The sequence below is a fragment of the Procambarus clarkii genome, chromosome 24 (assembly GCF_040958095.1).
Source record: "Procambarus clarkii isolate CNS0578487 chromosome 24, FALCON_Pclarkii_2.0, whole genome shotgun sequence".
In the NCBI taxonomy this organism is placed as follows: Eukaryota; Metazoa; Arthropoda; class Malacostraca; order Decapoda; family Cambaridae; genus Procambarus; species Procambarus clarkii.
Genome location: NC_091173.1, coordinates 39,358,661 through 39,371,998, shown reverse-complemented (window position 1 = coordinate 39,371,998; position 13,338 = coordinate 39,358,661). Strand labels below are relative to the sequence as shown.

The following is a 13,338-nucleotide window of genomic DNA, read 5'->3' as shown; positions in this document are numbered from 1 at the left end:
AAGTAACTGCAGGATGGGAACAGATTTCCCGTAGACATGCTTCTCCAGCTACCAAGTTTGCTCCGTTATCTGAAATCATCAGCTTAGGGCATGATCGGCGTGCTGCGAATCTGCGGAAAGCTTGAATAAATGATTGAGCAGTCATATCGGGTGTTACCTCTAGATGTACTGCCCTGGTGGTAGCACAGGTGAACAGACAGATGTATGCCTTGATAGGTTGCTTATCTGCAGTCCCTGTTAGATATATTGCTCCTGTATAATCTACTCCTGTCGATTCGAAAGGTTGTAGATGGACCACTCGTTCCTTTGGTAGGGGTGGTGGCCCTGGATAAGAGCAAGTTCTTGCATCGTACCTTCGGCATATCATGCAATTCTTTAAGATTGATTTGACTGACTGTCTTCCCTGAGGAATCCAGTACTGCTGTCTGATTTGTGTGAGTGTGTCTAACACTCCTCCATGTTTGATGATTTGTTGATGTGTATGCAACACAATCAACCTTGTGATCCAATGATTTTTTGGTAAAAGCCATGGATGCACGGTATCTAGATTGATATCTGCGTGTTTAAGTCTCCCTCCACAACGCAGAATGTTGTGATTTTCTTGGTCTATCCACAGACCGAGATTGTGTTTTAACTTATGCGGAAGATTTTCATAGTTATTCCCATAAGTTTCTCTCTGGGCTTGTCTTACCCAATAGATAAGTGCATCAGGAAAAGTGTATTTTATACCTTTTTTCCTGAGATAATGAAACACGTTCTGTGTTACATTGATTAATTTGATGAGCGAGGAGTAACGAGTACAATCCAAGACTGATATTTGAGCTTGCTGCCTGGTGGTAGTTATGGTTTGTGTCATAATGACGTGTGGCTTTTGTTCAGGCCAACTACCATTCACTAACCATCGAGGCCCATGAAACCAAATATCTGCCTTTGCAAACTGTTTAAATGTCATACCTCTTGATAAGAGATCAGCTGGATTATCTTTTGTTGGTACATGCAACAATTGAAAGCCTGCGGAAATTTCTTTAATTTCCGAGACACGATTTTTTACATATGGAGTTGGACAGTTGTCGTTTCGTACCCATTGTAAGACAGCTTCATTGTCAGACCATATAATGACATCTTTGATGTTCATGGTAGACAAGACTTGTTTGATATGCACTGCTAAGCGTGTTCCAGTTAGCAGTGCTGTTAGTTCCATCTGAGGCAAAGTCCTCTTTTTTAATGGAGCGACTCTGGCCTTAGAGGTGATAAGATATGATTGATTAGAAGTCACTAAGTAAGCACAAGCTCCAAAAGCTTTGGCTGACGAGTCTGCGAATACATGTAGTGATACTTCTTCATTTTCCTCGACTATGTGTCTCGGAAAGATTATCTTTTCAACTAAAGTTTGTTCTTGAGCCACTTCCATCCAAGCTTTTTGTAACTGGATTGGTAGTGGATCATCCCAACCAACCTTAGCCTTCCATGCTTCTTGCACCAATAAACGCCACTTGATAGTCAAAGGATTTAGTAGACCAAGTGGGTCGAATACTTTGCTAACTTGTGAAAGCAAATCCCTTTTTGTAGTGATGTTGTAATTTACTGGCACGGATTTGATCGATATTGTGTCCGAGATTAAATCCCAATCCATACCTAACACCTTTTGTGATTCTGGTACGTGATATTCAGGGTAATCTCTTGCTATTTGATTATTCAGTGTTGCATTATTAGAGGCCCAAGATTGTAGTGGCATGTTGGCACCTTGTAACTCTTTGTTGGCCTCTTGATATAATTGTAACAGTTCAGTAGTACTGTTAACTGTCCCTTGAAAATTATCTACATATAGATTTTGACTGATTTCAGTCTTACAGGGACTTGATGATATCTTCAGATGAGTATCTAGAGTTGCTTGCAATAGAAATGGACTACTTGTCGCCCCAAAAAGAACTGATGAGAATCTGAAAGTCACTACAGGACTATTGACATCTTCTGGGTTCTCTACCCATAGAAAATTAGTGAAGTCTCTATCTTCTTCCTGCAAGCCAACTCTTAGAAAGGCCTTACTTATATCTGCTGAATACGCATATTTGTTAAGTCTAAACTTCAACAGTATGTCATACAATTTCTGAGTTAGACTTGGACCTGTTTGCAAACAATCATTTAGACTGGTTCCTTGGGGTCCAGATTTAGAGCTACAATTAAAAACTATACGTAAAGGAGTTGTTTTTGATTCTCTCATTACAGCCATGTGTGGTAAAAAATGGCCTGTTTGCTTATTGTCCTGTTTCACGACTTCGATGAATTTATTCTTTAATTGTTGAGCAATAATCTCATGATAGAGTTTTAAATGCTCAGGCCTTTTTCTTAGCTTTGCTAATTGAGATTTAAATTGACTATAAGCCATGTGATAATTGGTAGGTAAGGTTTTATGGTTGATTTTCCATGGTAGCCTTACCCAGTACTGTCCATCATGGTACTGTACAGTTTCTAAGTATTGATTGTATGCACAGACATCATCAGGACTTGGTTGTTCAGGAATTATTCCTATGGCATCAAGTTCCCACAATTGATGTACAGATTCCAATCCATCATCAATCATGTGGGGGATTTTAAGTGGTGACTGTTCTTTGCCTAGTCATGCCACTATTACAGTTTCTGTATGATGTGATTTTTCAGGAGTTGAAGGTTCAAGATCTAGTATAGGTCCTGTCATCAATATGCCTCCTGCTGATTTGAGTATATTCATACCCATAGATTCTTCTGATCCCAGAATGAATCGATGATAGTAGTCAGCTCCAATCAGGATTCCGATATCCCCTATGTAGTCAGAATCAAGCAGAGGATCTGCTAATTGTATTCCTTTTTCTTTTAGGAATTTAATTGTGGCTGTCAGACCAGTCACTTCCATTTCAGTAGGAATTTTATCAACTACTATGGCTTCTTCTGTCCTTTGGGATGTACCTAGACAGACATTGAGTTTTACTACTGGACAGGTTCTACGACCAGAATTAGTAAAAAACCCTGATATGGATGTAGATACTTGCTTTGAAGATTTAAGTTGTAAATCTTCTGCCATCTTTTTACTGATAAAGGTTTTCTGTGACCCTTGATCAAAAAAGCCTCTAGTTGCAATACAAATTCCTTGATTGCATAGTTCTAGCTGTGCAGTAGGTAATATAGCTGTTGTAACAATTTCTGTATCTAAGTCGTTGACATTGCTCATTACTGTACAGAATTGTACGGCTGTTGTGGTATTATCATCTTTGGGCTTTGCCTGAGATGCAGGTTGATTATTGGAAGTTTGTGATCTGGATTGAGTGTTAATATCACCACAGAGTGCTGTGTGATGTACACTTTTATGACAATATTGGCAGTTCTGCAATTGAGTGATACACTCACTTGTATCGTGCTTCCGTAGACAACGGATGCACCTGTTCAGAGATTTCAGTCGATCGATTCGACTGGCACGCCCTTCATAAACTGTGCATTGATAAATGGTATGTGCTTCTTGACAGAATAAACATTTTGGGGCACTTGTAGCTCCTTTTGTCTTATCTGTCTTAGAAGCTTGGTTTCCTACAGTTCTGTTAACTGTGGGGGATATAGCATAAGAGCCAACATTATTCTGTTTCCACTTTGCAGAAGAGGAGTTTTGTTGCCTTGATTTTTGACTGCCATTCTGGACATTTTTGCTTTTGTCCGTGGATTCACTTTTGGGGATTTTTTCTTGAGATCTAAGTTTTCCTCGGCTTCGTAATCTTTGTACGTAAGCTCGAAGTCCATCAAAGATTTGGCTTTGTGATAAAATGTTGTTACAAGTATGTAACACTTGTAGGTAAGTAATTACATGCAAGTAGGTTATACAAGCATGTAACACTTGTACTCCTCCAAGGATTTCCTTAAAGGATGAATTGTATCTGTAATAATGTGTATCTACATTATTCATGATGTGATGAAGCATTTTGCTTTTGCTTTTTTCTCGGCTTTGCCTTTTCTATTAAGTAAGTCTCTTTGAGATGCTTGATTAACTTCAGATTTTCTGAGGCTGCTTTCACTCCAGTGAAAGCATGAGATTAGGTGATCAAGACTATATTCTTCGATTAAGATAGTTATCTTAGATGGATAATAATATTTGTATTGACATTGTCAATGGGCTGTTAGCCTTTCAGATTGTGATGTGAGATTAAGATTGGTCTTAATCCCCAATTGTAGACTATTGTAGTCAAGTGATGATGACATTTGTCTATCACCTGATTTAAATGGTCTGTAGGCTGTAGATTCAAGTGATTTTTTAGACACTTTGTGTCCTCTTCTTTTCTGTTTCAGTTGCTGGTGGAATACTGTTAGTCATTTTGACCTTTTCCGAGTTTCGGAGATTCCGAGATTTTTCTCTTTTTTTCTGATAAATATGTATGATGTTAATGTATTTTGATAAATGAGCTTTCCTGTCTACTTAGGTAATGATTCCAAAGATCGTCCTTCATTTCCTCCCTGGAATCTGGTTGTAGCAGGTGTTCAATTATCAAAAGTACTGAAATAATTTGATTTGTGACCCGAATGCACGAATGCACCAAGTTGGTAAATCCTGTAATAATTTTTTAAAAATAGTAAATGGCACTATTTTTGCAAAGTTATTACAAAATCTGTTACCATAATAATGGCTTGATAAAATACAGTAGTATGTCTACTGGTTTTACCTGTAAAAGGGTATGATATAGTTGATTATAGATAGATTGTAATGAAATGCTCTTACAGTGATGATAACACTTTTTTAAAAGAATATTATGTAATGAGCAGCTCTGAAAATCAGTAGATTAGAGATAATGCTAGATAATACACTTAAATATATATGTAATGCTACCACAAGTGAGGTAGGTAATTGGTATTTATGATTAAGATGGAGTGCAGTGTCTGTGACACTGATATAACTGTGGTTTCTTAACACTGAACAGTATCAGTATGCTATGAATGCTTACTAGATAATGGATATGGTGGCTTAAGCCACTGCTAACAGTTTGTTTACTTAGATATATAGCTATGATAAATATTGGCTGATAGCTAGGTTAGGCTAGAATATGTAAGAATTATTCCAATGCAAAATCAAGAAGTTTCTTATGTATTTGGCATTGAAATATTCGGTAAACGAATGATCATAAATATCTAGGTATAAAGGACCAATAATATCTAGGTTCAAAGGACCATTATTGTGGGAAAAACCTGCTGGGATTGATATAAGAGGAGACTACCAGGGACTTGTACTGAACTAAATTAAAAATTTACTGTCTGCAAATTAATTCAATTAAAATCTCTAGCTAGGGTTGTAAATCCTAGTTCCTCTTTTCCTAATGACAGACTGTGGGCTGTAAGGGACAGGTGGGGTGAATGACTTTGTTGATAGAAGTTCCAATCCACCTGTAGACAGGGATCTCACATCAGCTTGTATTTTATACAAGGATAAGATTTAATAAATTCAGTTATCTGACTGAACACTGGCTCTGTTTAAATCAGGGATTTAAACATACATAGTCTAACCTAGCACCATAACTATTAACAGCCAACATGTACTTATACTATAAACAACAAATTAAATTGTAAAAGTATAATAAATGACCTTAAATGTAGTCTAAATACTGTTAACTAAGTACTAGATTATATTCAATTAAATGAACTTATGTGATAACTTAAAAAATAACTAAGCAAGCAATTGATAACTTAATTTATATATTCAAGTATATATGCAATGCATTTATTTATTTTATACAGTTAGCTTGACTGAATCTTTTCCAACACTATGGACACTTGTGAGGTTTTTACTTATTGAGGCTGAATTCTTTTCTGACAGAATGGACACTCACGAGTCTAGTGCTGGATAATATTCACAGCTACACTACAATTTTAATAAACGTACCGATGAATGAGGCTTTGCCTCGCTTTTTTACCGACAGACAGATTTATAGAATATTAAAGTTATACAAGCATACAATTGGCCAATTAATACGCTACTGTAATAAACTTCAATATACTTCTCTGAAGCCGGGTGCCTGTCTGACAAGTTTGCCAGACTGATTAACTCTCTTGTCGAGTTTAGGCACTATATTTTTTCACAGCGTTGCTGTTTGATGATCTGGTAGCGTTGCTACGTGATTGTCCCTGCAGTTGCAGAAGAATGATCGTGGATAAAGATTAAGAATGAAGGTGGAGGAAACCGTCACTGTGATCTCCACTATACACTCTATTTTATATAAATGTTCTAGGATTTTCCTTGTAGATATTGTCCAGGTACTCCCCCAGTTCTAGAGAGTATTCACTGGTGATAAAGATGTTAGATAAGGTGTCCTTGAGCTGGTAATGTTCGCTAAGGATCCGTCACATTTGTTCACTCAGTTGTAAACAAATGCGGAGTGCCTCGAGCTTTGTTGGTGGGCGCTTCACTTCCCCCCATCGCCCTGCCATGCTCTCTGAGCACAGTAGCCTTCTATGAATATTGATTGATTATTTTTACAGTCTAGACTTATGATTAAGATAAGATGGGATTATAATATAATTAGATATAAGATTTAAAGATTATAAGTAGTATTTGTAAATACCATTGAATCTTATTAAGGATTCGATTTTTAATCCTACCGGATGTTGAATCAATGTTCCAATAGTTTTTTAATTAACAAATCCTTCTAGAAGCTTCTGGATCCTTGAGAGATCATGTACAAAGTCACGTAGGCATCAAAAGGGCCCCTGTTGCGTACGTGTTCATGGTGCCATTGTCATCCAGGATCAAGCTATATAATGAATCTATAATGATTCTAATATGATTTTGATACGATTTAGATATGATTTTGATATGATTTAGATATGATATAGAAATTATACATTTCTTAGATGATTATTAGATATGGTGGGTAAAAATTTCCCACATGCATGTTCCTGAGGTGGTCAATGGTGCATGTTCCTGAGGTGGTCAATGTGCATGTTCCTGAGGTGGTCAATGTGCATGTTCCTGAGGTGATCATTGGTGCATGTTCCTGAGGTGATCAATGTGCATGTTCATGAGGTGGTCAATGGTGCATGTTCCTGAGGTGATCAATGGTGCATATTCCTAAGGGGGTCAATGGTGCATGTTCCTGAAGTGGTCAATGGTGCATGTTCCTTAGGTGGTCAATGTGCAGGTTCCTTAGGTGGTCAGTGTGTATGTTCCTGATGTGGTCAATGGTGAATGTACCTGAAGTGGTCAACTGTGAGGGTTCCTGAGGGGGTCAATTGTGCATGTTCCTGATGTGGTCAAGGGTGCGTGTTCCTGAGGTGATCAATGTGAATGTGCCTGATGTGGTCAATGGTGACTGTACCTGAAGTGGTCAATGGTGCATGCTCTTGAGGTGGTCAATTGTGCATGTTCCTGATGTTTTCAATGGTGAATGTTCCTGAGGTGGTCAATGTGCATGTTCTTAAAGTGGTCAATGTACATGTTCCTGAGGTGGTCAATGTGCATGTTCTTAAAGTGGTCAATGTGCATGTTCCTGATATGGTCAATGTGTTTGTTCGTGAGGTGGTCAATGTTGCATATTTCTGAAATGGTCAATGGAAAATATTCCTGAGGTGGTCAATGGTGCATGTTCCTGAGGTAGTCAATGGTGCATATTCCTGAGGTGGTCATTGGTGCATATTCCTGAGGTGGTCAATGGTGCATATTCCTGAGGTGGTCAATGGTGCATATTCCTGAGGTCGTCGATGTTATGTGTTCCTGAGGTGGTCAATGTTGTGTGTTCCTGAGGTGGTCAATGTCATGTGTTCCTGAGGTTGTCGATGTTGTGTGTTCCTGAGGTGGTCAATGTCATGTGTTCCGGAGGTGGTCAATGTCATGTGTTCCTGAGGTGGTCAATGTTGTGTGTTCCTGAGGTGGTCAATGTCATGTGTTCCTGAGGTGGTCAATGTTGTGTGTTCCTGAGGTGGTCAATGTCATGTGTTCCTGAGGTGGTCAATGTTGTGTGCTCCTGAGGTGGTCAATGTTGTGTGTTCCTGAGGTGGTCAATGTTGTGTGTTCCTGAGGTGGTCAATGTTGTGTGTTCCTGAGGTGGTCAATGTTGTGTGTTCCTGAGGTTGTCAATGTCATGTGTTCCTGAGGTGGTCAATGTTGTGTGTTCCTGAGGTGGTCAATGTTGTGTTCCTGAGGTGGTCAATGTCATGTGTTCCTGAGGTTGTCAATGTTGTGTGTTCCTGAGGTGGTCAATGTTGTGTGTTCCTGAGGTGGTCAATGTTGTGTGTTCCTGAGGTGGTCAATGTTGTGTGTTCCTGAGGTGGTCAATGTCATGTGTTCCTGAGGTGGTCAATGTCATGTGTTCCTGAGGTGGTCAATGTCATGTGTTCCTGAGGTGGTCAATGTCGCGTGTTCGATTACATCATAAAGCATCAATATTTATTAACTTTTTCATCAAGTTACTACAGTTTTCTTTGAGCCTGATTTAGATTATTTTTTTATGAACATACAATTAAAAAAAGTAATTATTGCCCATATAAACATATGAAGGTAAAAAGCTTTGAATCTTCGCTCTCCCAAAAGTCGTAGTGCAAGGATAGATGTCAGTGGTATTAAATATTTAACATCGGCGAATAAGCAAATTGATTAGATTTTGTAAATGACTTGGTGGAAATCTTACTATTGAAAATGTTCTGCTTATTTCCGTATGGCTTTACTAACTATAGTCGTTATTGCATGATATCAAGGTAATTACACTGTCAGGGGACATATTTTCCCTGCTCTCTCGTGCACTGAATTAAGTACGAAATAGCATAGTGCACCAGTGATGTGCACCGTGATTCAACTTTCTGAATATAACTTTTCCACAGTCTTGTTGGGTGTCGTTGGACAGCCAATGACATTTGCTAGCCATTGATGTCATTCTGATCGCTGAATCAGGTCTGTGAAGGAAATTACAGGAGGGAGTTGATTTCAGGGAAATTTTTGTACAAGTCAAGTATAGAGAGGGAGGTATGGGGGGTTAACGGCCGTAGATCACCCCCCCTATCACGTGTCCACCTCGTGTGAGAGGGGGTAGCGTCATGGGGCAGGTGCGGGATTGGCTAAGGGCCTGGGGCCTCAGAAATGCTGAACCGTGATTGGCCAAGACGCTGAGGGGTACTGCATGGTACCCCAGGCATGATATTGGCGGGAAAGACATTCTTCCTTAAGACGTTGCTCCCTGACGACGTGTTTCCCGTGCTAGGCCAAGCATCGGGAAATACCGCCTGCAACGTTACTAAAGTCACGCCTACATCTTGCTATCTTTCCGTGTGCCGTGCGTAAGAATCCGGTAATCGGAAAGGGGCTTGTATCGTGCCGTGTGAACTTGTCATCTAGCCGCGTAATTGTGGGACACCATCTTAGAGGAACTGGACTGAGTGAGGCGTTAATTATCGGGCTACAAAAAAGACATCCGCCGTCTATCGTATCTGTGCTTGAAGATACTGCTGTGAGACGTGCCAGAAAAGGTTTCAGTGTTATGAGAGAAACCTTAAAGGTTCTAATTCTGAGGAACAGTGAAGGACTCTGTCTCGGGTCTCGTGTACCGTGTAACACCGTGTACCGTCGTATCCTGGGGTACCGTGTCAAGTGGAAGGGGCGTGGTACCGCATCCCTGCTGTTGTGCGCTAACCCTGGCTTGCCTGTGCCGGTGTGTCTGCGCCATCCTGGTCTCTGTGTGTGTGGAGTTAACCCCGTGGTCTAGGACCCTGTGCTGCACCTGACCACGTGTAGGAAGTGAGGACGCCTACGTCATCATCCAGCAGCAGCAGTGGGAGTGTGATTGACGTGTATGTGTGAGTGAAAGAGGGGCCCCACATCATTAATGTAAGTACACTGTTTCCGTTTGGGTAATAAAACTCTGAAGCTGGGTTCGCCCCCAGTGTTCCGTTTGTCCTCTGTCCCTGGGACCACCTGGGGAGGTGAATGGGAATTGGAAACGTGTGAGTCTACCCTGTTGCGTGTGTGAAGACACCTAGTGACACATTCAGAGGTAGAGTAAAGTGAGTTATTTACTTCTATTTTTTTTCTATGTGCCGTGTATGTATGCGCTGTAATTTGATTCCCTTTTTCAGCAGTGAAAAGTGGTAACAGGGAGATTTCCCTTGGTTATATATTTTACTGTTGTGTTGTGGTAAAGTGTGAATTATTGGTGGATAATTTACTGGGGGAAGTCATTTACAAGTTTTGCCGTGAGTGGCAAGGATGTACTGTGTTGTACTGTGATGTACTGTGTTGTACCGTGTGTAAACCGTAGACAAGTTTGACCTTGGTGGAAGGCGTTGTGTACTGTGAAGGATTCCGTGAGAATTAAAGTCAGTTAACGTCACCGGGGGTCACGATTTACTTAACGAGGTCACTTGTTCGTTGAACATTGTTGTGATTAACGTAGGGACGTGTAAAGGCAACAGTCACAGTGAAGTTCACGCAGTGGAGGAATTGTCAAGTGAAGACTAACGTAGTGTTAACGATTTAACGAGCTGTCGTTAATTGAGTGATTAACGTAAGGGGTTGACGGTCTGTTATGATCGGAGTCAATTGCGCTGTAATTAAGCTGTTGTAATTCGTTGGACTGATCAGCTCTGTCTGCGGACAGAGTGAGTAAGCACTCGTAGCTAATTAAAGATAATTAGTAATCGCCACTTAGTGAATTCACCAGGTGTTGATGTTGTTGTTTACACGGAGTATTGGAACATTGTGTGTGGTACAGTAGTCTACCCTCGTTAAGGTAATCTTGTCGTAACACCGGAAGTGAACTGTCAGTTGAGAGACAGTTGGCTTTATCAATACTCGTCTGAATTAATAGGCTGTTGTATTCAGTAATTAATTGGGAATTACTCACCGAATGCTTGACTTTCAAGTTGATGTAATTAATTGATTTACGAGTTATTGCTGCCATTTAAGTGTCGTTGAGACACGTGTGTGTTAACGTAATTGTTTAAATTCAATTAGAGTAACTTTTGTTTGTCCTGAGAGACAAGTGTTAACATAAGATTTTTTTTTATATAAGGGGTTATCATTCTTGGATTAACCGCCTTGTTACTTGGTACCTCGTTGTGGGCAGCGAGCGCCAGTCAAGTTTTTGTGATTATAGTATTGGTCACCGTGAAGCCGTGACAATATTGATTGCAAGCTTGCGTCACCAGTGGGTACCACTTTGTTCAGTTAGTGTCATTGTTCAGTCAGCGACGACGGGATAAGGATACCGTGGGTCCATCAGGCTGTTGATTAGCTGTCCTTTAATGTGCCACTGGAGTGACAGTAAAGTAACGTAAATTCACTGTGTAGTAGTTTTAGTTTTGTTTTGTGAATAAATTGTTTTGTTATAGAAACGGTCGTTTACGTCAAACCTTCCAATATTACTGCCCCACATTTTATGTTCTGCAACGCTTTGCCTGCTTATGTTCATATTAAGTCTGTATCTAAAGCTCGAGTCCATTGCATAGCACCACACTTCTATAAATAAGAAGTGAGAATCCGTCGGCTACCCTTTATTAGTTGTCAACTAGGAGGAGCCAGCGACCTAAGTGACAGGTGTTACCCGAGTGGTTTCGCCTGGCGGTTTGCTCCCGCGGTCCTATGATCTTAGGCTTTAAGATTAAATATCTGCCACTGGCAGCTCTTGCTGTTTAAGGTCTGCCTCTCTTGCGAGGTAGTTACGATTAACGTAACATCAATAGGACTTAATTCTTTTGATAACCTGTCAAAGAAAAAATCTCACATACACAATTTATGATGATTTGGCTTCATGTAAAATTTAGTAGGCCCTACATATTTCTGACGGAAGACAGGTGTGGAGGTAGGTGTGACTGACACCTGCCTCTACTTGCTGATGGACTGTTACTAATAATAGTTCCATGTTGTACAGGGACCAGGCCAGAAGACAGGTGTGGCAGACACCTGCCTCTACCTGCTGCGTGGACTGTTACTAATAATAGTTCCATGTTGTACAGGGACCAGGCCAGAAGACAGGTGTGGCAGACACCTGCCTCTACCTGCTGCGTGGACTGTTACTAATAATAGTTCCATGTTGTACAGGGACCAGGCCAGAAGCAGGTGTGGCAGACACCTGCCTCTACCTGCTGCGTGGACTGTTACTAATAATAGTTCCATGTTGTACAGGGACCAGGCCAGAAGACAGGTGTGGCAGACACCTGCCTCTACCTGCTGCGGGGACTGTTTGCCCAGAGCCTGCCAGCTCACCCTCGACAACAAAGGATGTTTATAAGTGTGTGGTATCTCTGCTGCCTGGTCCTGGGTGCTGCCTACACTTGCAACCTTATTGCTATCTTCACCAGTCCCAGATACCCGCAACGCATCGACACTCTCCAGCAGCTAGCTGATAGTGACTACAGGTATAGTGTCATTGTTCCTTACTATACAACACTTGGCTGGCTGATAGTGACTGCAGATATAGTGTCATTGTTCCTTACTGTACAACACTTGGCTGGCTGATAGTGACTACAGGTATAGTGTCATTGTTCCTTACTATACAACACTTGGCTGGCTGATAGTGACTACAGGTATAGTGTCATTGTTCCTTACTATACAACACTTGGCTAGCTGATAGTGACTACAGGTATAGTGTCATTGTTCCTTACTATACAACACTTGGCTAGCTGATAGTGACTACAGGTATAGTGTCATTATTCCATACCATACAACACCTAGCAAAAATTTTCTCATTTTCAAAGCGTTTTCAAAATTACATTTTATAATTTTCTTCACATTTTAATTTTCGTTTTAAACACGTTTTTTTAGAATTTTAAAAATGGTTATGCAATGTGAGGCAATGTGATGTTTCAATAAAATGTTTCTTTAATGTTATGATTTAACGTTTTACAGATAAGGTTATTAAAATGTTAATGCCAATTATCTAATTATTGGAGTTATAAGAATAATTATCTATATTGTATTTAGATAAAAGAGTGACGAATAGGCCGAGAGAGAAGAGAGACAAAGAGAAAGAGAGGGAAAGGGAGAAAGAGAAGGAGATAAAGAGACCGAGAGAGAAGAGAGACAGAGAGAGAGAAGAAGACAGACCGAGAGAGGCAAAGAGAGAATGAGACATACCGAGAGAGGCAGAGAGAGTGAGAAAGAGAGATACAGAGGAAGAAGGAGAGATACAGAGGTAGAAGGAGAGAGAGATAAAGTTAGATAGAGAAGAAGAAAGAGACTGAAGCAGAGAGAGAAGAAGAGAGACACAGAGAGAGATATATATATAGAGAAAGTGAGGGGCTCAAGAGAAATAGACAGACAGGAAGATAGACTCGGCAAAAGAAAGAGAGAGAAGGAGAAGGAGAGGGACAGAGGCAGATAGAGAAGAAGAGAATTTCTGAGAGAGG

General features: G+C 40.3%; 1 protein-coding gene across 1 annotated transcript in view; it reads left to right on the top strand.

The window, feature by feature from the left end:
• Positions 1 to 12,842, top strand: part of LOC138368032 (glutamate receptor ionotropic, delta-2-like) — a 55,790-nt gene extending 42,948 nt beyond the window's left edge. The window contains exons 2-3 of the mRNA XM_069330329.1: positions 12,116 to 12,348; positions 12,839 to 12,842. Coding sequence (XP_069186430.1) covers positions 12,116 to 12,348; positions 12,839 to 12,842 — 237 coding nt within the window. The remainder of the gene's footprint in view (positions 1 to 12,115; positions 12,349 to 12,838) is intronic.
• The last annotated feature ends 496 nt before the right edge of the window (positions 12,843 to 13,338 follow it).